Consider the following 26,903-nt stretch of genomic DNA (forward strand, 5'->3'; position numbering starts at 1 on the left):
TACCTAGCCGTGTGGCCTTGGGCAATCTACTTAACCCCACTGCCTTGCAAAAAACTAAAAGCTTAAAAAAAATTAAAAAAAATAACCATTATTGGGCCTAGATTATTCCCTAGAAGGTGAAAGAATGAAATGTCACTATAAACAAATATTTCTAAGAGTATTTTTTGTAGTAGCAAAGAAATTAGAAATTTGTGATAAATTCATTAGCTATGGTGGAGTAAATTTGGCTATACTAACAAAAGAATACTTTGGTATAAAATTTATAAATAGTAAGAAAGCAGAAATATGAGATGGCTTGTATGAACAGATACAAAGTAAAATATGAAGCAAGAAAACAACTTAATTGATAAGCACAATAGTATAAAGAAAAAAGACTTCTGAGAACCAATCGATACAATAACCAAGAATGAATTTGGGACCCGATGGAGAAATATGCCTCCTACCTCCCAGAAAAGAGTTAGGTGATAAGTTACAGGTAAGAAGGGAGGAATACATTTTCAGACAAGATCAATTTGTTTTCTTTGATTAAATCTGATACAAGAAAGGAAAGGGAGGTTGGTAGGGAAAAGAAGTTATTGGAAAGTTATAATTATGTTTTTAAAAAAGAGCACCAAGGGGCAGCTAGGTAGCGTAGTGGATAAATTACCAGCCCTGGAGTCAGGAGTACCTGGGTTCAAATCCGGTCTCAGATACTTAATAATTACCTAGCTGTGTGGCCTTGGGCAAGCCACTTAAACCCATCTGCCTTGCAAAAAGAAAAAAAGAGCACCAATAAAACATTTATAGAGAATAAAATTGAAAGACTTGTCATATGACATAGTTGGCCACCTATTATGAAAATGTTTAAGAAGAAGCAAGATGATTACTTGTTAAGTACATGATGTAGAATAAATTCCTGCTTTCAGGAGTTTTTATTATGTGATTTCTTTAAGGCTCTCTCCAACTCTTAAGATTTTACAATTCCTTGGAAAGTGTCAGAGAAAGAAAATAGAAAATGAAGTTAAAACTCTCAATTTGAACCCCAGTTCCATTGCATAGAAGTAGTATCGTCTTATATAAATAACTTTTATATAATCTTCTAGTTTTCCTATCTGCAAATAAGAAAAAAACAGGGAAAAAGAGAGGGGAGAACTATATAACCAATATAGTACTTTCCAACTCTGGATGATGAGCTTATAAATCTGTATTTTATAATTCTCTAAATAACATTTTAGATTATAGAGTATTAGCAAAGAATATATTTTAAATGTCTATATTTATGATTACCTATACAACTATATTTTAGATTACACTAAAGAATATTTAAAAAGAGGGGGCAGCTAGATGCTGCAGTGGTTAAAGTACTGATCCTGGAATCAGGAGGACCTGAGTTCAAATGCGACCTCAGACACTTAATAATTGCCTAACAGAGTAACTGTGGACAAGTCATTTAAGAACTCCATTGTCTTAAATAAATAAAACTTTAAAAAAAATTTTTTTCAAAGAATATAAAAAAGGGGGAAAAAGACAGACCTTTGGGATACCAAAATATTTTTGGAATTCAGGTCTAAATATTCATCAGCTCACAAAATGCAACTTTTTTTTAAGCTTGCCCAAGGCCACACAGCTAGGTAATTAAGTGTCTGAGGCCAGATTTGAACTTGGTACTCCTGATTCCAGGGCCGGTGCTCTATCCACTGCGCCATCTAGCTGCCCCAAAACGCAACTTTTGAATATATCTCCCCAATGAAGTCCTTGGTAAAGTCTCCATTGACTGATGATAGTGGTAGGAATAACAAACATGGCAGCCTCACTACTGCAGTTACTTTCATATAAATGGAAAATGTGGCCAAATGGCATTTGCCTATGAGTTTGCATGCCATTAATAACTATAATCTAAGATGAAAACATTAAGGTTCACCCTTAAGTCCATGTAACCATCAGCTGATGTCACTATTTATTGACAAAGTGCAGCATCTGGAACATAGTAGTTGCTCAACAGGTTGAAGTGAATTTATAGATGATGTTAATGGTGGCTAACTAAATAATACAACGTTTTCAGCTTCTGCAAAGTACTTTAGATTCATTCTGTCATTCAAATCCCATAGCCACCTTGTTAGGTAGGGAATATTTTTTCCCCCATTTAAAAGATGAGGAAACAAGTGTCTGTCATAGGATATTCCAATAACATCGGGAGTAGGAGCAGAATCCATATCTAGTCTTCTATCTTTCATGTCATATGGCTACAAGAGGCCTTAACATTCTAACCCATTCATTTCTTTTTTTTCAAGGCAATAGAGTTTAGTGGCTTGTCCAAGGCCACACAGCTAGGGAATTATTAAGTGTCTGAGGCCGGATTTGAACTCAGGTACTCCTGACTCCAGGGCCGGTGCTTTGTCCACTACTAGCTGCCCCTAACCCATTCATTCCACAAATAATAAAACTGTAATCTAAAAGTCTAATAAATATCCCATATACCACTTGGGGAACATACAGATTATCACAAATTAGAGACAAAAAAAAAAATTCAGAATTACATTTTGCGACAAACCCTACCTTCTCTAGCCTGGATGGAAGAGGGTTAACATCATTGGAAGACAAAGAATTAACACATTAACTAATTGGTGAATCATCTTCCATTAAAATCTCCCATACTGTGGCAAAGGAAAATCAGCTTTATCCTTGGGCAATGATCCTAGACATTTGACTAGGCCTTACTTATGTCTCTCCTGTCTACTGATTTAACTTGAGTATTTATTTCAATACAAGCCAACACAGCCAGGACCACATGGCCTTTCTTTCCTTCCAAACAGCTGGTCAGCACGATGGGGACTAATGCCACCAGGCAGAATAGACATAATTATAACATGATCTAAGTCAGTAAGATAATGCCTTTGAGCTTTTCCCATTAATACAAATGGGGTTGATGGGTAGAGAGGCAGGGCAGGTGTTCTTCTGTCCAATTGTTTTTAGCCTGAGTCAGGGAAACTAATTCAAAAGACTCCATCCTTCAAATTTCCTACCTACATTTTAATTAGGTCCCACCCCATGTTTCTTTTCTCAGGAAGAAAGGAAAATTCCAGACTTCAATCTTTCTCTGTAATAATATCTACCAGATTTCAACACTTCCATTTCATCTTTCAATAAAGAAAGAGGTGCTGCAGGACAAGCACAGAGGAGGCCTCCAGGTCCAACTGGTGCTCGTACTAAAGGCCCATCCATGTCACAGACAAACTGGAGAAGCTATCTTTGTAACAGGACTCTGATACAGCTCCACTGAGCCCAGACCACAAAGCTCAAGTCAACCCTTTACAACACACTCTCCAAACCCAGAAGAAAAACAAACAGAAAACAGCACCCCATAATCAGCAATGATTGCCAAGTCCAGTAGCTTTCCCTTCGGAGATCCAAATTAGCAAGAAATGAAATGCCGACAAAAGCCTGGCAACTCAACATATCAACTTGAGCTCCACTTTTCCCCCCCAGCAATGAAAAAGAATGAACAAAAAGGTTATGGGGCTGTGCAGAGACCGTTTATTGGCAAGAGAGGCCAGCTGAAGTTATACATATATTAGCATTTTCCTGCCCTTTGGCTCAAACACAAAAGAGGTTAGGAAGTTATAGCTAAAAATGCAAGATGGCTTAGTTTTAGTTCTGCCTAAAGGTTCAGATTACAAATGTTTGAAGGAAATTCTTTTTTTCTCACTAACCTGTCATTTTTTTTTCTACTGTGGGGAAAAATTAGAACTGTGTCCAGCCTATCCTCCCACCCCACCCCCAACTTATACAACACATCCATAAAACAATTCAAATAATATCAAAAGAATCACCTGTGTTCAAAAGCCTCCAACCTCCCCCCACAACCCCCACTCTCTGGAATCCTGACCTAGAAAAGGACTAGAAATAAAGGGAAAAAACTATGAGATCTTTGAAGCTGTTCCAAGACTTCTAGAACATCTGTAGCACACCCAAATAATTAGCATATTAGGGAGAGCTACTGTATGAGTTCGTTGTGCAAGAGATACACAAAAGGTAATTCTGTTTTATAGAGCCAAAGCCATCTGTCACCTTGTCATTGTGAGACAAGGTATCACATTACATATTTAACAGGCGGCAAGCTTCCATCCTGAGGTTTCCAACAGTTGCTGCCCAATCTTTCTTTTATAAGTGTAAATTCAGAATTAGTCAAAGTATGACCTCTTAATGAAAAGGCTGCTGCATCTCAAGGTGCTCAGGTGTGCAGAATATGCACAGTTTACCTCTACCATAAAAGACCCAGTGAAGAATTTAAAACAAAAAAAAAGATGACACCATGAACAATTATTTTGGTTCCCTTGACTTGGCCCAGAGACTTCAGAACAAGAAGGTCCATGAGGCAGGCAGAGCAGGGAAGGATAGCTTCACAGGTTCAACAATTTGGGTGTCATTATTGGAATCCTGGCCGGGGACCTAAAAGTCAAGAAAGCTGATCCAAACACAGGGACCTCATCTCTGTCACTGTATACAGTCAGGTCACCTGGTTAAGCTCAAGGTAAAAATGAAGGTAAGTAGAGAAGGAAAGGGAAGAGTCGAACTCTGACAAGGAGCAAGATGGTCACCACATCAAAGGCTGACAGAGTTTGTCGTGGCCAGCACGGATCAGATGGGTTTGTCTATACCTTACATTCAAAAATGTAAGGTATAAATGGGGGGAGGGGAGAGATGAACAGACAGGCAGACTAACAGAGAGGGACAAAGAGACAGACAGACAAAGACAGAGAGAGACAGAGAGAAGAATGGCAGCCAGGCTATCTCAGGTTATAAGAAAGAGCTATTACCTTCCCTAGTGAAAATGGCTACCAAGAAGAGGGAATGAAACAGGCTATCAATTTCCCTTTGTCTCTAAATTTTGCATTCTAGTCAGGAAAATTTTATCTACAAGCATTTCTCAATATCCCTGAAAAATAGCCTACAGCTCCAGGTCAGCAAATAATTTTATTTCAACAACAAAAGTGCGTTGAATTGTATCTTGGATCCTTCTATTATTTTCAGTACCTAAGCACCTACCATGTCCAAGACAGCATATGCCCCTTTCACAGAGGGCATTCTCTAATAACCCCAAAAGTCAACTCCAGTGATTAGTGACCTAATCAATCATTCCTTACATTTCTGGGCACGGGTGGGAGGGGGCCTGAACTACACAGGTAAAGTAGGAGATTTAGTATCACTATTGATACATTCCTACCCCTCTAAACAGGTTTACAATGAGCAAAGTGAGACAGTATCTCTCTCTCTGATTTGTCTTGATACACACGTGTAAGTAAATAAGAACAATCTCTAAGGTCACAAGCATTTATTGAGCCTCACTATAAACTTGGTACTACACTAAGCACTGGAGATACTAAAGAGAAAACCAAAACCATTCCTGACCTCAAGAAACTCTAGATCTAGGAACGGAAAACAATTACAAAGAGACAGCAAGAGATTTGTAAATTGGAAGCAAACTCAAAGGAAAGGAACTAGCAATTTAAGAGGGAAAGGGGGAGAGACCAAGAAAGCGATTCCCTGACTGCCTCAAATACCTGGATACAGGATACACATGATCATAATCATTTTAACAGGTGGGGGGCATGACAAAGAATAGGAACACCTCTCTTGAACTCTACAACCATGGAACAGAACCAAAGTCATCAAAAATGTGCCAAATGCATGTCTCTGGGGTGGGGGTATATTGGAGTCAGCAATTTCTAGGAAAGGTTTCTTAGACCCAATAGAAAAAGGACTATTTAAAGAAGCTATTTAAATTCTGCTCTGCCTAACAAAGGCAAATACAGGCCTATAAATGGTTTCTTCCAAACCTGATCCTAGTTCTATCCCTAAAAGGAAATCTTCAACAATTTATAATTTTATAATTTAAAAAATGTTGTTATTAATACATGTAGTTTTGTTTGGTTTTCATTTTATATTGCTATATATAGTGACACTCCCTTTGGTCCTGGTTAATTAATCTGGGGCCCATGAAATTATTTGTTTTTTTAAAATTTCAATATTTTAAGAATGGTATTTCAAAATAATTGTTTTCTTTATAATCCTATGAATTGTTTTCTACATTTTAAAATACTATTGAGAAGGGGTCCATAGATTTCAATCGCTTAAAGGTCAAAGGGCTCCATGACACGGAAAGGTCAAGAACCCCTATTCTTTCAACTGTTTAATTCATGAATTGACTCTCTTCTTTTCTGACTTCCCTATCACACTTCTAAATTCTCCAAGGAAACATCTACCCTTTTTCATCTGATTTCTGGGCAAAATGGGGAAGGATAAGGAAGTCTTTGGTAGGCTATTGTCTCTAAGGGAATGTGGTTATATTTATTAGCTTTTTCCAACCTTACTATCCAAAGCTCCCGTCTCTATATTTCCCCACTGTCTATATCTCCCACTGATACTCCAGCAACCCTTCGGAGGAACATATTACAACCCAAACACTGAGAAACTGGGGGAGATAAATTCTGGCAAAAGACAGAGAAAATATCTGAGCTGGAGAGTGATATTGTCAATGCCAGAGTTAATTTCCCTGTTTTACAGATGAAAAAAGTGAGGAACAAAGGAGTTATTTGCTCAAGGTCACAAAGAGGGTGACAGAATCCATTGACTCATCCTCATTCTCCAATCCCATGCTCATCATTCTACACTAATTTCTTTTCATTGTGAACACAGCAATAAATGGAGAAGTTCCCAGTTTTGTCAAACATGCCTTGAAAGCAATGACAAGCAACTGAGCTGAGTAATCCTATGAGGTGTACAACCCCAGAAGGAAAACCACAATTCTACCAACCAAAAGAATCAGCCTGATGGGAAGAAAAAAGAAAAAGAAAAAGAAGTTGACCAAAGGAAAAGAAGCCATCTGTAAAATCTTAGGACTAAACCTAAGAAGCTTTGGGAAAATGAATCATTATGGCTTTATCGTGGTACATAATGACAGAGAGAGAAAAGAAAGAAGATGACTTGCCTCAAAAAATGAGTTAGAAAACAGAGTGGTGCCTCACTTTCTGAAAATATGGCATATCAGGTAAGAAGTTACATAACAGAAATACTTGATCTTGATGATTAAGCTTATAAAAATTAATACTTTACTTTTTTGAAAAATCAACACAAATTTCTTTTCAAATATTCTCAGCATTTTAAATCTCATTTAATTTATACAAACTCCATTGAATACTCAAATTTCTAGGAAAAAAGCCAGGGACACCTGTGCCATTTTATGTTTATCCTAAAAGCTTGAAGCACCTACAAGAAAACAAGGACTGACACTAATATACCACTGAACATACACCTGACTTCAGGCTGCCAGAGATCTTCTGAGTAGTTATCAATCAATAATCATTTATCAAGTACTTATTATGACAGGCATTGTAGGAGACACTGGGGACACAAACATAAAGGATAAAAGAAGTCCTCCTCTCAAGGAGTTTGCATTCTAAAGGGAGATACCAATAAAGAGGAGTATGAGCTGCTAAGTGGGGCTCACAAAACTAATCTAGTTTGCAGATCAGATCTGAATACAGGTCTGCCCCTCCTTTATGAAAATAAACAAACAAAGGCAAGTTTAATCCAATCCAGAAAACAGCATTTACCAGTTATTATAGGGCTTCTAGAGAAAGAACTTTATACAAAGTCTTTTCCAAGGAGTCCTCAGTTTTTTGTGGTTATTTTATTACTGTCCTCCACTGGCATCAGTGGAGAAAAGTACACCAAACATTTACATATGTTCATATATGTATATGTATGTATATATAGAGAGCGAGATACACACATTAATATGTACGTGTACACACACACACACACACACACACACACAGAGTTTATCCATTCTCCAAAATGACTGAAATAAGACAGAATGTGGTAGCCCAAAGGCATTAATGAGGTGACTACCTCAAAGTTCAGTTAGACCTGCATCTACCGCCTCTTAAACCAAATTTCATTCAAGTCAATTATACTGGAAACAGGGGGATAGGAAGGAGATAGAACTACAGTAATACAGAAATAAATTGAATTTGTAAAGATGCAGGGGGTTGTCTGTACCTGGCAGATCTATTCCAATAGATAATATCTCCAAGTAGTTGAATGACCCAGGATCCAGTCTATTCAATAAGATTGAATTCATACAATATTAAAGAAATAACAAGACCATTTCTATTCTCCATATTCAAGGCATTCTCCCTATGAAGAAATCACTCAATAAAAACATCTCTAAATATGCCTCAGTTTCCCACCACCACCACCATTTGAAAAATGGGGGGGAGGGAAGATGAAATCATATGATCTCTACTTCCCTGACTACAGCCAGTGAGCTAATGCATTTTGCATCCTGTTCTATGTATTTATCTACAATGTTTAAATTGATATTAAATAAGCACTAATACTGAAGAAAGCTGATAAAGCTAGATGCCTGACAGGTCCTGAAAGGAATGTTCAATCCTACGGGCGCCTGGTTAACACTGCAGTTTGGACCAAAATGGTCAACAGAGCTAACAGCAGGAATTCTCCCCTTGAAAATTTCCACAGCACCTTTGCAGGCCCCGGCACTGCCCCCCAGGGAGGAGATCAAAGAGGAAAGAATATTAATATTAAGCAAATCACAATACTCCTCTATAGTACCTTGCCATCCATAATGGATTTAATCAGGACTCCAGCAGGGAAACCCACAAAGGCCTATTTCCTCAACAAAAGCCACATCAGACTAAAACAAAATCTAGAGCTCGATTTCATTTTGTTTATAGGAACACACCTTCTATCCCAGGCTCCTCAAGACAAGCCACCAAACAGTGCACCTGACAGACCCGTGGAACAGCCATCCTCAGAGCCGGATCATTGCAGAGAGAAAAAGAGGGAGAAGGAGAGGGGGAGGGAGGGAGGGAGAGACAGAGACAGACAGAGGGAGCGAGAGGCAGGCTTCAGAGCACTTGTCAACAATCCTCCTGCTGAACGTAATAAGCAGCCGGCAGTGCAGATTCAGCACAGCAATAGGACAGCAGGAATAGCAATGGCTTGGGAGGGGGAGGGGAGAGAAAAGGTTATTTATGTTGATGGAAAGAAGCTAACACCAAAGAGGAGGTCTCTAGAATACGCCCCCCCTCTCCCCATTAAAAAATGACAGAAGCAAAATCCAGAAGGTTTATTATCATGGGTTGCCTTTTTTTTTTTTAAAAGAAATCTGAGCGGCACACAAATCAGATCCCTGGAATATGTAACATTTGCATTAAAAAAAAAAACCAACAACCCAGTTCGAAAGACCATAGAGAGGAGAGTATTCAGTTTAATTGTCTGCAGATCTGATTCGCCAGACAACAACACAACCCCAGAGCTTGCCCCACCACCCCCACGAGCATCGAGCTGGCTGAATGACACATTTTCAAGAACATATCCCTACTTAATATCATAATTTGTGTCATTCAGCACTTGCCTTTTATTTATTTTTATTTGTTTTTTTGGCTGGGAAATCTGGGCATCTCTCCAGACAGACTGCAGAAATCTCTTTCCACATGCTCCTCTAGGCTCCTCCCTCCCTCTCCTTCCTTCCTTCCTTCCTTCCTCCCTCACACCCTCCTTCCCATCAATTCCAGCCACCATGGTGCTTCATTAGCTACAAAATGAGCTAATAGTACAAAACAGACATGGGCCACTGCTACCCAGCTTGGCCAAAATATACATAAATTGATTTCATCTAATAAATTGCATCTTGTTTTCTCCCCATCTTTTCTTCCCCTAAGCAAAAGTCTTTCCAGAAAACAATTATCTGTGGCCTGTCAGCTGGTTGGGGGGGGGGGGCAGGGAATTAGGGAGGAGGGAGGGGAAGCAACAAGACAAGAGGAGATATATCAATTCACTCTGCCCCACATCATTTCAAGAAACACCCACTGCAACCAAAACCATCTGGCATGTGAATTTGAACCCAAGGGTTTGGTTTCAAAATTTTGTTTCTCAAGCAAGCACCAAAATATAGCCATGATTAAGAGGACAAGAAACATAAGCTCCAAGCATCCTACCCTAAGAAATCTTGCTATTCCCCCCAAAAAAGTTATATTTCTTTTCCCCAAAAGCCTGAAAGATGTTTTTATAACCCAGTATCTCCCTCTTGTTTAAAAGCACACAACCCCTTCCCTACTTTTCTTCTAAGACCACTGATCTTATATATTGTCTGGTCCAATCTCCTCCTATCACAGAAGAAACCGAGGCCCAGACAGATCTGTGAAAGCATAAAAACCAAGATAATTTTCTCACTTCTTGTGATGTCTACTATTCCTCTAAGACTGCTTGCTAGTAATCTGGGATCCATGGCATTGTGTGTGATTCTAATATTTTAATAATAATTTTACTGATTGGTTTCCTCTGTGTATTTTATTTTATGCTTTAAAAACCATCATTCTAAAAGAAAAAGGTATTATAAAAAGGGGGTCCAACAGGTTTGAACAGATTGCAAGACAATCAAAACAAACAAACACACAAGAAAGGTTGAGAATCCCCCTGCTCTAGGAGGATGAGAGGAAAGGCACAGTGGAAAAGGAGTTTGTTGAGTTATGAGTACTTTGATCTGGATTTAAATCTCAATTCTGACTCTTACTATATATGGACAAGTCCCTTTTATTTCTCAGTTTCCTTATTTGTAATATAAGAGACTTGGACGAAGTAAAATCGAAGACCTCTACACCATAGGAGCATGTGAAAACTGAAAGCGCAAATGAGACTTTGTTAGACAAATACGCACCATCTTTACCATAACTCTACACTCTAATGATGGTGCCCTTAAGCGGATGAGGTTAGTACAGCAGGAAGAGGGCAGATTTATAATTATTTCACCTAGGAAGCAGTCTTAAAGAATGGAAGCTAAGGGACCATTTTACCATGGAATTTATGCCTACAATGTTCAACAATTATACCATAGGTTTGTTAGTCCCCTCTCTCACTTACCTAAAATTAGTAACAACATACTGTTGTAATTTTAAAAATGAGAAAGCAACAAAAGTTGGCTTTCCATGGTATTATCTGACATGAAACTTGAATGTCCAAAATTCATTATTAGCCTAGACACAGATAAGGCCTAAGTCCTATCATCTATGTTTATCATATTAATGTATGATAATATTTAGGAACAATCTGACTAAAATCTATACATTAACTCTGACTAGATTTTGACTAAGACCAAAGAGATAGAAAAAGAAAACCTAGATTCCTTATTCTAAATATGATTGTCTTATAAGTTTGTTTTGAAAAAATACTGGTAATTCAAGTAAGTATCATTGGTCATACTAATAAATGCAGGGAAGAATAACAAAACAGGAGTAAGCAATGAATAATTATGAGAGAGAGAGAGAGAGAGAGAGAGAGAGAGAACAAAGGAACATCACTCTATTTTAAGTAAACCTCAAAGAGTACAGGGCACTTAATACAACTGAAACAATGGAAATATAGTTATGTTTTATAAAAATATTTTTCTAATGAATCTATTGACATATTATTTCAATTTCACCAATGAGGAAAGTAAGGCATAAAAAAATTTAGATGGTTTCTATAAGATCATAAAGAAAATAATTCCACAACTTCCGACTCCAAGACTAGTGGTCCTTTTTATTACACCAAACCTGCCTTGCTTCATGACAACTTTTGCTGTTTTGCTAATTGAATTTTTATTACTTGAAATTTCTTTTGATGTTTGCCTAAGTACCAGGTACTCCTCTTTGAAAGAAACATTAGTATTTTTATTGTTATTATTTTTTAATGACTAGGGATGGGGTACAAAGAAAAAAATATAATCTCTGTAGTCTCTTAAAACTTTGAGCTTTAAAGAAAAGTTAAACAACTGAAACACCAGAGAAAAATAAAGTATGTTCAAACTGCAGGAAGAAACTATATTGCCAAATAATAACAGATCTAGCTCTGAAAAGAGTCTTTACAGGGTTCTAGACCAATCCAATTTAAAGCTAAGAAAAATAGGGCCTATAAAGTCTGAAAATGCCCAAGGTGCTAGAGGCAAGATTTGAATCCTCAACTTCTTTTCCACAGTATCACATGGTTATAACAGTAATAGAATAAGACAAATTCTCTCTTTTAGTATCTCAATTCAATGTAATTCAAAAACATTTATTAAAAAATAGAATCATGCAAAAACACCTTGTTAGGCTGTAGATACTGCCATGACTGCCATCAGGAAGCTTACAATCTAATGGGATGTCACTTAATTGGTCTTTGTCTAATTTACTCCTTTCCAATTAGATGTATTCTAGAAGAGATGCAGCAGCAAAATATTTATTATGTTTGTCATACATTGTCAAAGAAGACCAAGACATCAGGGAGGCTATGCCATGACAAGCATGTGAATTGGATTTGAATGAAGGAGGTGCTGGGCGAAGTTACCAGCCTCACCTTCTCCTATGGAACCATTTACGTTCAGTAGCCAGATATGAATCAAGGCAACTGGATGAAGGCAATCAGGGTTAAGTGACTTGCTCAAGGTCACAAAGCTAGTGTCAAGTGTCTGAAGTCACATTTGAACTCAGGTCCTCCTGACTTCAGGGCTAATGAGCTAACCACTACATCACCTAGTTGCACATAATAAAAATCTGGACATTAAAGACTTGCTGTCAAAGCCCAGGTTCAGCACTTAACTGCCCCATGGATCAAAGCAATATCACTTAACTTCTCTTTATAACAATTTCTTGATATCTGGGAATAACAGATTCGTAAAGTTCCTCCCTGAACAAAGTCAATAATTTTTTTATAACATCAACAAGTAAGGAAGAGTATGGAATCATTTCTTCCTTGCTTTTCTTACAGGATAATATCTTTAATTTAGTGGATCTTCTTACTTCCTCATTCAAAAAAGAAAGGGAGAGAGTACTCCAGTGGTTCTACAAAATTCATGTGAAGTTTAAAAAAGTCAATGTACAGTTTACCAAATCACATTTGTGCAAAGTAAATTTGACCAAAGCAAAAAAATTGATGCCATTCCCTGAGCTCCATCTCCTTTCTACTACTCATTTCTTAAGCCCTTCATTCTACCGTATCTACTGAAAAAAGGGCCAAGGTCTTCCATCACATCTGGGGCCATCAGTCATCTTGAACTACATAGTGCCACTGAACTCAGATGGCTCCTGAAGAGTGAGGTTGGTGACTTTCTTTTTTGGGGGTTTTGCAAGGAAGTGGGGTTAAGTGGCTTACCCAAGGCCACACAGCTAGGTAATTATTAAGTGTCTGAGGCCGCATTAGAACTCAGGTCCTCCTGACTCCAGGGCTGGTGCTCTATCCACTGTGCCACCTAGCTTCCCCTTGAGATTTGTACAGTCCTTCCTCACTTCAATTCCATTGCAAACCAAGATATCACCACCTTCAAGATGTCACTGGTCCTCTTCAAAAATAAAGATCAAACAAAAGAAAAAGGGAAGGGGAAGGGGAAGAAGAAGTGGAAGAAGGGGAAATAAAGTTCAAATAACAAAAAACAACCACCACCAAACAGATAGCAGTTCTCCACTACTGGCTCCTTTTTTGGGAAAAAAGTGACTCCTCTCCTTATATAAACCCCTTTTCATGAACTATGACATCATCCTGTCCTGTCTTCTCCGAAAAAATGACCTCTTTCATTCTCATTGTTTCTATCTCTCTCTAATCTTCAGTATTTTCATATTTAATAGTTCCTTCCCTACTACCTATAAACATGACAAACTCTAACTGATATAATAAATATATATAATAAATATATATATATATATATATATATATATATATATGATACTTGAGAGTTATCAGTTTGCCCTTTTTCCCCCATCTTATTTTCTTCTTATTCTGAATTTAAAATCTAAATGGAAGTGCAGAATAGGAGAGAGTTGTACAGGGAACTGCAAATACCTATTTTGTAGGTGTTAATTTGCTTTTAAGAATATAATAAATTGGGGGCAGCTAGGTGGCACAGTGGATAGAGCACCGGCCTTGGAGTCAGGAGGACCTGAGTTCAAACCCGCCCTCAGATACTTAATAATTACCTAGCTGTGTGGCCTTGGGCAAGCCACTTAATCCCATTGCCTTGCAAAAACCTAAAAAAAAAAAAAAAAAAAAAAAGAATATAATAAATTTAAAGTGTAACTTACAAAGTTTGCCTGCTTATCTTTGCCTCTTGCTGGTCTTTACCCTATTCTTACCTAATCTTGAGGAATCCTATTCCTGCCTTCAATTCTTTCATCTTTCCAAACTGGCGACAAGGGATGAGAAGGAAATGGAAGAGGAAAAGCAAAAGCAAAGCTTTGGGGAAAATATGCTGATCAAATAAATAAATTCAATCATTCACCATATCTGAAAATGTAGGGTCTTGTTCTATAATGTGGGCAAAACCCCTATCAGGAGGTTAGCTACATCTTTGATTATTAGTCCTCCAGAATCATGTCTGGCCATGGCATTGTTCAGAATTCTTAACTTTTTCAAGTTGGTATAAACTATTCTGAGGGTTCTGCTCACTTAGCTTTGTATACATTCATTCAAGTCTTGTCCAGTTTCTCTGAAGCCATCTATTTCACCATTCCCTATGTACAATAGTACTTCAGTGTTTTCACATACCCTAATTTGTTCAATCATTCCTCAAAGGATGGATCCCTTCTTAATTTCTTTTGCCATTCCATATATATTTTGTATATGGGTACTTTTCTGTTTTCTTTGATGACTTTGGATTTATTTGCGGTATCACCAGGATTTGTAATTTTGTAAGTAGGTGTGGACAGTGACTTTCTGAAGCAGAGCTCCAAACTACTATTTACACTTTTGGTGCACCTCCATTTCTCCTCTCACTCTATGGTCTAAACATTCTACTTTCTGCATTCAACAGAAAAGTATGCATTCCAAAGTTACAATTGATCTCAAACATGAATGTAATGGCCTTTTATGAAAAGGACAGGAGCAAATGTATTTCAATGTATTTCAAGGAACAATCTGTAATATTGGGATAAAATTAGGGGCATAAGAATGCAGCTTCCATGTTATAATGAATATTATAAATAGCAGCTTTGTAATACAGTAGGAAAAACACTGCATCTGAAGGCAAGAAAAACACTTAAGTTCAAATCCAGCTTCAGAAACTTACTACTTTGTGACTCTTGACTCAGTATCCTCATCTATAAAATAAAGGTGATAATAAGCATCTACCTCCCAGGGATGTGGTGAGGATAAGATAATATTTGTAAAGCATTTAGCATAGAGTCTAGAATGCTGTTAAACATTATATGAATATCAGCAGCTAGGAAAGTCAATAGTAAAGTGTAATTCAGTACGGAAAAATCTCTCTACTCCTTCAAAAGTATAACCACAACATGAAGTCAATTTATTACAGCAATAAATACTAGGAAAAGAAGAAGTAATAATAATGCCAAAGAGAAAAAATAATAGAGATTTGCTTACATTCATCCAAGTCTTCTCCAGGTCTATGAAGCAGAATTTTGCATAACATTAGGGTGATTTGATTATTATTGAATATCAAAAGGAACTGCATTTTATTAAAATTTCATCCAAATGTTCATTAGAGCATGAACGAAAAGTAAAATGTAATGGGGCTGTTTTTAATAATTAATAATGGTATTAATAAATGAAAAGTTGGGCAGAAAGTTACAAAAGAGATACAAAACATGAACAACTAACTACATACTAAATTAACTATTGTGAATCAACCAGAAGTAGTAACCAAGTGACCAAGGCCACTTTCTAACAACTACCATTCACACAATATTTAAAGAAAACGCCTAAGACCAGTAAAGAAAATAGCTATAGCATCAAGTAAGCAGGACAGGATCACAACTGAACCACTCTTTGTCATTGACTAGACATCTGACTATAATAAAAATTACTAAGTATAATTTATGGATAGAATCATCTTGGTATCTTCACTGAGGAAGGGGGAAAAGGAACCTTGTAGTTCTGGCAGAACAGCTAATACAAATATGGGCACTAAGGAATAACAAAGCAAAGATTATGTGATCTCATAAGAAGAGTAGTTTTCCCTTATGGTAGCTAAGAATTTGATGAAGCAAAAGCTGAAAACTATCTTTAAAATGTCATAATACGGTATATATATAACATTGCGTGATATGTATCTCAACAATAAATTACTTTAATGTGCTTGGCAAACGGGCCCTTATACTGTTCATTTGTACCAGTTTCATATGATTTGTTAAAATCTTAGTTGTATAAAGCATGGCACTAGGTTTGTTGGAAAAATTTGATCGCTCCCTTAGTAAGCTTATATTTTTAAGAAAAACCAGCAGGTTCTCCTCCTGATATTTTTAGAACTAATGCTAGGGGCAGCTAGGAGGTACAGTGGATAGAGAATAAGCACTGGAGTCCAGAGAACTTGAGTTCAAATCCGACCTCAGACACTTAATAATTATCTAGCAGGGTGACCTTCAGCAAATTACTTAACCCTACTGTCTTGCAAAAACCAAAATCAATGATGGTGCTGATAATGGCTGCCAAAAGATGGAATGTGTTAATATTTTGGGACTCAGGAAGAAAAAGTTATCCTGACATTTTGGAAAGAATTGCTCAAGTAAAATGAGATGAAACTCAGGACAAAATTCATAGGATTTCACCTTCTTAGAAATGATATCAGTTGAAAAGTACAAAGTAAGCAATAACTGTAATAGAAAGAATTTAAGGTTAGGGTCAGAAAACCTTTGAACATAACCCCATTGACTTGTAAAAAACAAAACAAAAACAAAAATAAAAACAAAAAGAAATAGTTATATAATATCTCTATTTCCCACAGGTTAGCTTGAAAAATCAAAGCAAATCAAAGTACAAAACTATCTTAGTCATTATTTAAGAAAATTTAAGGAGGGGGGAAAAAGGTTTGAATGAGAAGTTGGTTTTTGTTCTTTTTTAAACCAGGTGACTGCATGGTGAAGCTTGAAGGAGAGAGGACAATAAGTAGGCAGCCTTTTGCATATCAGATGGGGGGGCCTAGATTTAGGAATAGTACCAATCTATTTGCCAAGAAAAAACCAGGCTGAGTGTAGCCTTTGGCAAGACTGTTGCAAAAAAGCAACTCCTGCTGATTCAATCATTTCATGGTCTACAACAACAACCTAGAGTTGCTAGAAGCAAGAGTGAACTCAGTTTGAGACAAGGAGGGCAAGCTATATTCAGTTTAGTTCAATTCAATAAACTTTTAAGCCTCAATTATACATAAAAGCCTTTCCTATGATCTGAATTTAGGACATATGTACCCTACCCCCAGTAGGAGCTTATATTCTAATAGGGGCAAAAAAATGCATCATGAACACAGTAAATATGGGGAAATTTCTTGGAGATGCTGGTACCTGTGCTGAGACATGAAGGAAGACAAAGTACATGCAAATAATGGGACACACAGGATATAGGATGATTGACAGAAAGCTACATTCCATAAAACAGCTAATGGTCCTCATCTTTTACAATATAAATTGCAAAATGTCATATAAAATAAGCAAAAATAATGAGTAATTAATTAGCCTGGAAGTGTAGTTTGGAGCCACATTATTAGAATTTTTGGGTGCCAGTGATCCCAGAAGTCTAAAAAAGAAATGATCTCAACTATGGAGATGAATGCCAAAGAGAAAAGAATAACCAATAGACTGGAAAGATCTAGACTACTCCACAAATGAAAACGCTGATTAATAACAGAATTATAAAATGTTAGAGCTGGGAAAAGGCCTTAAAAGAATGAAAAACTGCAACCTAAAATATAAAAATGACTTCCCCAAGGTCACAAACTCAAATAATCAAAGGGACAGCTTAAACTATATCTACTGAGAGAACTAAATTACTGCAGTGATAGAATTTCACAAACTGAGATAAGTGATTTAGGAGACATATAAACTGCAAACAGCACAAGGAAAATTGGTTTTTTACCTCTTCTCTAAGTATCTATTTTAAAAAAAGAGAGAGAGAGAGAAGGATAGAGGCGGCTAGGTGGTGCAGTGGATAGAGTACCGGCCCTGGAGTCAGGAGTACCTGAGTTCAAATCCGGACTCAGACACTTAATAATTACCTAGCTGTGTGGCCTTGGGCAAGCCACTTAACACCATTGCCTTGCAAAAACTAAAACTAAAAATAAAAATAAAAATAAAAAATAAAAAAATTGAAAAGGAAAGAATAGTATTTAGATAAAATATTAAGAATCAACGAAATATATTATGGCCTAAAACATATCAAATCTGTATATCTAGAAAAATGAAGTGGGATTAAAAAAAGTACAACAGAGGATTAGAAGAGGAAAGACCCCATAACTAGAGATTAGTGAACTCACCAAGTTGTTTGATAGGATTATCTTTAATTTGGGAAATACCAAAGCCCCGATGAACCAACAATTTACTATATACTTGGAGTAAACCGGTATACATTAACAAATGGTAGTAGTCTACTTTTCAAAAGGCAGGATGAAAAGTGGAGGTGGGGACCAACAAACTGGGAAATATCCTTAAATACAGAAGCAGATGAATAAAGAATGAGGAGGTTGATTTGTGCTTGGCTTAACCACCACCAACCACCTAGGTGAAGGATCCTACACTGTTCTAATTTTTCACAGTTTAACGACTTATTTTTACATCTTTAAAGAAGGGTTAACATTGAACATCAACACAACCTTCTAACTTGCTTAGTTAGTTAATTTTAATGCATAAAACATTCTAACAGTGTTTCAATCACTCTCCTTTAAATCTTTAACAGTTTCATTGAAACCTTGATTGGAATTCCTCACTGAATTCTTTTAAATAGCTGTTGACATGAGCTTGGCCTTTATTTTTTTTAAACTTTGCATTTCTCAAAAGTTTAGTTCAAACTTATTGGTTTCCATGAATTGGGGTACTCTATTAAATAAGTGTACCACAATTTATTTAATCACTCCTATGTCGTCAAGTATCTTTTCTTAACTTCTAACCTATCCCCCCAGCTCTCTCAAAGCCCCTGCTTGCCACCAGTCTTTATAGAAGAAAGTTCTCCAAATCTGCCAACCATTGACAATAACTATATATCAATTACCCAGTGGCAAACCAATCAAAATTCTCATTTTCGAGAATAAAGGTGAGTGCAAAAAATAAAGGAAGAGGGAAAAGGAAAAAGGAAAAAGGACAGAGGAAAGTATAGTATAGTAATAGTTCTTCACAAAACTATTACAATGAATAAATGAAAATATAGAATCCTTCCTCCCTTATATACACACCCACTCCCCCACCAGTCCGAGGGGTACTGATCTGACCTGATGCTAATATACTCTCATCATATTTTGAAATATAAGAAAAAACAACTATCAAAATAGATGGTGCCTTCCAATAGCCTCTGGAAGAGAAGGGATGATGAACTGCATCTTATTTTCATTCTTCCCAATATCCAATAATACAATCCAATAAACAATTCTTAAATGCCCTATTTTACTTGTCAGAGTCCTAGTTTATCTTCAGAGATGCAAATGATCCCATCTCCAAATGAAGATCTGGATATGGCTATTCCAGACTAAATAAAAACTCAACATATCCAAAACAGTGTTTTAATCATATTTCCCTCTAAATCTGCACTGCCTCCAGATTTCACTATTTCTTTTTATGGCACTCCAGTTTGTATTCTTGGAGTTGATCTCTGACTGGAATTAAGGTTAAAATGAAGGAAGTCCATGACCAGATCCTGTGGATTCCAGCTGCTGCCACATTTTGTCAAGTCTTCCTATACTGAACAACAGGTCTTCTTAGTTCTAATGACTACATGGAATTGTGAACTAAATAAGATTTCTTGCACATAGGGGATAATAAGCATTTATATGAGGCTAGCTACTACTCACCAGAGACTAAATGCTCTACAAATATAATCTCATTTGATCTCACAACAATCCTGGGAGGCAGTTGTCTAATGGATGAACTGAGAAAGACCATGAAGTGAGTGACTTGCCCAGGTGAGTAGGTGTCTGAGGCTGGCCTGAACTATTGTCTTCCTGACCTGGTCCCACCTAGATGCCTCTAAAAACATAAGTCTGAAAACCCTCAATGATATCCAACTGGCAATCAAACAAAAGTCAAGTTTGCCTGAGAAGCATTCAAGGCTCTCCACAACATGGAACCATCTTCCTTGTGCACATGCTATATAACTAGACAACTCTGAACAGAGCAAGCACCCTACACCTGGGGAGGGAAAAGACAGACAGACAGACAGACACACACACACACACACACACACACACACACACACACAATATCTTCATTCTCTATGGCTGAATGTGCTAAATATTCAACTAGTGTACTGATGTCTACTACTTCCAAGACTAATTCTTAAAAGCTCATCTCAAATTCCAAATCCTTCAGGGAAGTGTTCCCTAACTCCCTTCTTTCCATGTCTCCGTCAATCTAAGAAGTAACAAGTTTTTTCCGTACTTGAATATTGATTTGTAATACAAGTATACAACTATTACGTATTATTATTATATACAACATAATCTAGGTTTTAAAAAACAGAAACTGAGACTTATCTAAACTTCGTAGCCCCTCCTCTAGTGCCTGGCCCAGTGTGCTCTACAAAGGTATTTATCATATTGATTGTATGTATTGTATTCCTATGTATGCTGACATCAAAACAAAATAGAAAACGTTTTCTTCTTCCATTCCAATGGCACAAGACTAGTCAAACAAAATGTAAAATACGCAGTAACCTCAGCTATTATTTTACAATCCAATTAGTAATGATTTAGAACTCTTTGATGACCTGGCCTGAGATGGCTTAATGAATACCATTATGATGAAGACTGTACATATACATTAAAGTTCTAGGCAAAGTTCAAAGGATTATTCAAAGTAAAAGAACAAAGTTACACAGATGAGACTTTGAAAGAACCTCAAAGGTCCAAGCAGGACAAATCCCTCAAAACTGCACTTCCACTAATCAATAGCATTCTTTTCATTCAATTATTCTGTGTTCCTGGGTGAAGAGTCTATTAGACCAGAAATTATGCACATAAGATTGTGGGGCAGTATACTGACAAATGGCTGATGTCATGTCATAGCCTTTCCTACCTTTAGAGAGCAATACTATCCAAAGAATATGAAAATATCTACTCAAAATTATAGACGTAATTTGCATTCCCAAAATCTAATTCAGTGCTGATTTTCTTTCTTCCTATGACTGGATTTGCTGTTTTTCCATTCCTGCCTCTGTTGTTCTGCTTTTCTCCAACCTATTCCACCTAATCATACCAATAATCTTAAAATTTCATGTCCAACTTTTGGAAGATGCCCAAACTCCATAGCCAGGATTTAGGAGGTAGCCATATCCCCCTCCCACAATTTGGTCCAATCTATCTTCCATTATTCCCTAATGTATACTAATGGCCAAAAGCACTAAAATAACAAAATGAAAACAGGTAGATAATCCATTCAGCTAGTTTAATTTGCTAAGATTTATTTAAAACTTTTTAATCAATAATCATTAGTCCTTTTTTTGCTTAATCCTTCCCTGATTCAAGTATGAAGAATCTATTTATTTTGTAAAGAATAATAGTGTCTTCTTGCTTCATTTTTTTAGAAATTTTTTTTATAAAATACATAGTAATTTTTTCCTTAAACATTTGATATAATTTGCCTATACATTTATCTACTCATTCACCAGACCACCTATTCCAGTCACATCTTCTCAACTGACAGGTTTTCAGTTCAACCTTTATTATTAAATCAAAGGAAAAAAACTCATTCAATAAATGTTATATACAAAACAGTAGATTGGAAAATAAGGATAAAAACAAAAAAAAAAACTAAAGAATCTCTGGTCTCAAGGAGTTCATGTCCTAATAGGTGGAGGCATCATCCAAAAGTTTCACTGGACCATCGGATGAAAGACCCCATGGTCCTTAGGAATACAATGACAAAGCAGACTGTAATACATCTTTAATTTCATTAACAGTTTCTGGTACAGAGTCGCCTGACAGCTCCAAGAACTTTGGTAGAGAAAATGTGCTTTACTGAATCTTCAAGTGGTTTGGCTGCAGAACAGAGAAAAGGTTGTAGCTACTGAGCCACATGCTAAGTCCAATCTCCACTATAGGAGAGAACCCCCCCAGCTAAATGACACTAGGGACTGTGCTGGAACCAGGATACAGCTAAGCCTGGGACTACTGCCTAGTGGTCACAGGTTAGAGGTTTATGTTGCAAAACAGAGACCCCTTTTCTATAAGGGCTATTCCCTATGAGGATGGCTGCCCCCAGCCTGTCAAAAGCTGGTGATCCACAAGCAAGTTCTCTGGGATTCAGAGGGCTCACATCCCAGGATGTCTCCACCAAAGTCTAATGGGAAAGAGATGACAAGCGGTTCACCTCTCCTCCTCCATCTCACCTCTCTGCTCCCTCATCTCCCTCAGCTAGGCAGACTCACTTGGTGGCAGCTGGTCAGCAGATGGTGGAAATGGCTGGTCCCTTTCAAGGCTGCTCCCAAAGATGACAAGGAAAAGGCACAAGATCTCCACTAAACTCTGAAATTCCCCAACATCTTGTACAATGTTCTCCCCTTAATAAATGAATGTTGCCTCAAAGCAAGAGTTCACAAAGTTTCTGGTTTCACAGACTGTTTCAGCAATCTAATGAAACTGATGAACACCTCTCAGAATATTTTAAATAAAACAATGCAGACTATTACAAAGAAAACTAATTAACAGTTATCATATAGGATTTCAAAGGAAAATTAGCAACTAGATGGCTCAAATCCAGCCTCAGGCACTTGTTGGAATCCTGGGCAAGTCCCTTCAGCTCACTTTGACTCAGTCTCTGCAAATGAAAATCAGGACCTACCTGGAAGTGTGGTGGTGAGGGAAAAAAAATCAGATAAATATTTGAAAAAGTGCCTGGATGTACTAGAGACTATAATACTCTTACTCTTACTCCCTACTCCTTCCTCTAATTATCCTGAAATACAGGAATATCAAACTATTTCGAAAAACAAGTGGACACACACCCCAATTAAGAATGCCTGTTTTAAATACAGAACTACTAAACTATTTTACAACAGACCCAAAGAATGCCTCTGCCTCTCTACTTAAAAGGCTCCTCCTTTCTCCTAATTTCACATTGAAGGATTGTATTTGTTTCATAACCTAGAACAATTAGTCAAAGTTTTTGAGCAACTTGGTAACAGGTTCAGAGACAAGGAAGGGCTGGCATCCTCAAACCTCAGAGGAATATGGCATAAGGAGCCTTACCCCCCTTTCTCTTGAATGCTGTAAGTTCAGTTGCCATAGAGCTCCCAGACTAATGGATATGAATAGAAAGGCTACTGAAAGAAATGGCAGAATCATGTATAACATCTAGCTACACACTCTCTCCTACTGGTTTGTCCTTGTCCTCTCAGCAGCCACAATAGCATCTGCACAGATCCTTACCACCCCCCTACCCAAAAAACTAAAGAAACTCAACTCTTCCAGAACTGAATTCAACTCCTTAGTCTTAAATTGCCTCTGCCACCCTAACAGTGGGAGTGCACTACACCAGCTAAGGCTGATTCCCCCAAAACTCTCCCTTTCCTATAATCAACACCTATCTAAATTCTGCTAATTTCAAGACCCAGTTGAAGTTTGAGTTTCTCCATGAAGCCCTCCATGGTGACATCTACTTGTCTGAATTCCTGATGTCTTTCTTATTTTTTCCATCATTTTGTCACTTGATCACATGCTTCCACCTTACCCTAGTATTACTTCACATTTTTATGTTTCTTACTTTATGCCTGCTGTCTTGGGTCATGGAGACCAAATATCTAGTCATTTGTTTTGGGTTTTTTTTAATCCTCTTCAGCACCTTGGCCCTGCATTATAACATTTTTACCATTCTCCACAGCATCCCCAAATAAGAAAACAATTCTTAAAAATAGAGCTCCCCCTTCTATAAACAGTCCTAATTCACTCAGAGATTTCTAGGGCATTTCCAGGCCCTGACCCTCACCCTCCACACTTGCCTAAGGCCTCAATCCACAATTTCTAAAACATAGCAGCTGTCTTCTATAAAAGGAATATCTACAGGTTTCAGAAGATGCTGGCAGAATGAAGCACTTCCTTTCCAGTAAGAAATCTCTCCTACCTTGCTGCAAAAGCCAGAAGGAGAAACCCCCATGGGACTCTACTCTAGGGGCTACGAGGCAGATGACTTCCCTTTCAAAACAACTCCTTCTCTTCCTATCACAGGAGAGGGACCACAAAGATAGCAGAATGCTTAGTACAAATCAAGGCAAACAAGAAGACTTCTTGACCCATAAGGTGCCCACAAATGGAACTGAACCTCACTTCCAAGTCAATAGCATGGGCATGAGAATGAGGGCATCTGAATCATGAGTCTTTAACATCAATTTGTTTTGGGAAGGATCACAGGAAAACCTGATGGACTGGAAACCTCCAGTCCATCAGGATCCCCAGGTTAGTACAGCCCGAGTCCCTTTGAAGTGGTTTTTAAGTAGGGGTAGGAGACAAGGGAAGGACCCTCTCCACTACTAAAGGCAGCCACTTGATGGCGATATTCACCCACTACCTTGGAATCTTTCCATGACAGCAATGGTCAGAAGGGTAACATAAAAACAGGTCTGACCAGGAGGGTAACATATAAATATGAGTGTACAAATAAAGTATCTCTGCTTTCCTAAAGTTCCCCAGATTCAAAGATCATTTCCCTTTCAGAGCAGTTTCTTTCCCCTTTCTCCATCTCCAATAATCTTCCTTTACGAAGCTACCACAAAGTCAAATGAGGTCTCCACATGGTCTGGCAGCTGAAATAAATGTTCCCCAAACAGACTCAACTTAGAAGACAAAGTTGTTTTTTTTAAGCCTACTTGAATCAAATTCATCACATTCAAGTCAAGTTGTCCATGACTGGCTCTCCTGGAGGAAAATTCAAATCAGGAGAAGGAAAGATGAGACAAATGCAGGTTTCTGTGAATTTCTGAGCATATTTCTTCTCTCTGGAACTTCCACATACAACCACATAACACATGCTCAGTTCACAAGGAATACCTGAGGAGCAGGAGGTTCCATTTGTTTCACATGGAGAAGGAGAAAAATGAATCACCATGCTGTGGATGAAGCCTGGAGTACAGGAGAAATGCTCCACAGCAAAAGAACAAAATGAAAGGTTACCTATGCTGTGGTCATCTGGATTTTGAGAAATCAGTAACAGGAGGTTCTCCAAAGATCTCTAGTAATCTTCAATTCATCTTAATCAGTCAACATTTATTAAAAAACCTACTACTGACAGGCCCTCTGCTAAGCAAAAAAGTCTTAAAACAGTCTCTGTCCTCAAGGAGCTTACAGTCTAATGAAGGAGATAACATGCAAACAAATATATACAAACAGAATAAACAGGAAATAATTAATAGAGAGAAGACACCAGAATAAAAGAGGGTGAGGTTTTGGTCAAAAAAAACAATGAGGTCAGGAGTCAGAGGGGAGGAGAGAGAACAATCTAGAAATGGGGATCAGTGCCAGAGAAAATGCCCAGAGGCAGAGGGATGGAACATCTTGTCAGTGAAACAGTCAGGAAGCCAATGTCACTAGATCAAAGAGTATCTTTCAGAGAGTAAGGTTTATTGTTGCCCAATAAAAACTCTAAGAGAATGCTGGCAGAAAGAGTAGTATTACAATAGTGTTTTTGCTTAACTAGATAATGATAGTTTCCCAAAAACAGTCAACCTAATTTCCTGCTTGACTTTATTGCCCTTGTTTCTACATACCTAACAGAGAACAGGCTACTCTTTCTCCTCAAATTTGCCAGATCTCTTTAGAATAGGGAAGATAAACCACTTCAAATACGATCCTCCCAGATCACCAAAAGTCTAGCTAAACGACTAATCTTGATACCAAAAAGACATTAGAGAGAGATGGGAGCTTATAGGTATGCAAGTGGTGCCTCTCAAACCAAACAGGGTCATTTTGCGGAACAAGGAGACAAAATAATTATTGTAATCCTAATTATTGAATCTTATTCCACATGGAAGGTTCAGCAAGGAATAGTGAAGAATTAAGAAATGATTGTAGTATGTATGTATAGATATAGATATAGATGGATAGATAGATATATAGATACAGATACAGATATAGATGATATAGATATAGATTATAGATATATATAATGAAAGGAATCAATAAAACTTTTTTTAAAACAGCATAGGATCCAATTGAAAAGTCTAAAAAGTTCTATGCTTAATAATCATCCCTTGAGCAAACAAAGAGAAAACAGAACCACCAGGAACATGAGTTAAAAGTTGGGTAAAGGGCAACTCGGTAGAGGAACACAGTTGTCAAACTCAGCCAAGCTGGCATGGGGTGGAGACAGAAAGACAAAATGAACAGGAGACTCAGGTCCAGTTTAGGCAATGATCAACAGTTACCATAGTGACAATTTGGCTTATTAGGGTAAAACCACTGAAGAACACAGCCCATGGGCATAATATATTTTTTTAAAGTCTGGTTCAACAGAGGTCACTAGGATGAAGGCTACCATAAATAAAGAGGTTTGTAACTTGAAGTACAACTTCAAGTTCCAAACGGGGGGGGGGGGGGGGGGGGGCAGAGACAGAGACAGAGACAGAGACAGAGACAGAGACAGAGACAGAGACAGAGACGTGGAGGAAGAGACAGAATACCAGGAGCCAAGAGAGAGAAGTTGTTCCCAAGACTAGAAAAAGAGGAAATGAGAATCTAGTCTTTTGTGGTTTTGATACATTCTATCTGTGCTGACTTTAGGCAAGTTATCTGGTTGTTTGCAAATGAAAAGGGTTGAACTAAAAGAAATCTTCACAGAGGATAGAGGGCTAGGATTAGAATCTGAAAACCTTGAATTCAAGGGCTTCCTCAGACATTTACAAGATGAATGACTCTGGGCAAGTCATTTAATCTCTTTGCCTCATTTTCCTCATTTGTCAAGGAGGCATGA

The 26,903-nt window shown here is 37.5% G+C and overlaps 1 protein-coding gene across 3 annotated transcripts in view; it reads right to left on the reverse strand.

Annotated features, from left to right (window-relative positions):
- Positions 1–26,903, reverse strand: part of JARID2 (jumonji and AT-rich interaction domain containing 2) — a 329,755-nt gene that overhangs the window by 151,093 nt on the left and 151,759 nt on the right. Inside the window, exon 1 of one of the 3 annotated variants that reach the window (XM_074207418.1) lies at positions 8,747–13,693. The exons of the other annotated variants lie outside the window; for them this stretch is intronic. Within the exon in view, the coding sequence (XP_074063519.1) occupies positions 8,747–8,813 (67 nt within the window). The 5' untranslated portion in view covers positions 8,814–13,693. Of the gene's footprint in view, positions 1–8,746; positions 13,694–26,903 lie in introns of those variants that run through there. 3 annotated transcript variants of the gene reach the window in all.

Source organism: Macrotis lagotis, chromosome X, assembly GCF_037893015.1.
Source record: "Macrotis lagotis isolate mMagLag1 chromosome X, bilby.v1.9.chrom.fasta, whole genome shotgun sequence".
Lineage (NCBI taxonomy): Eukaryota > Metazoa > Chordata > Mammalia > Peramelemorphia > Peramelidae > Macrotis > Macrotis lagotis.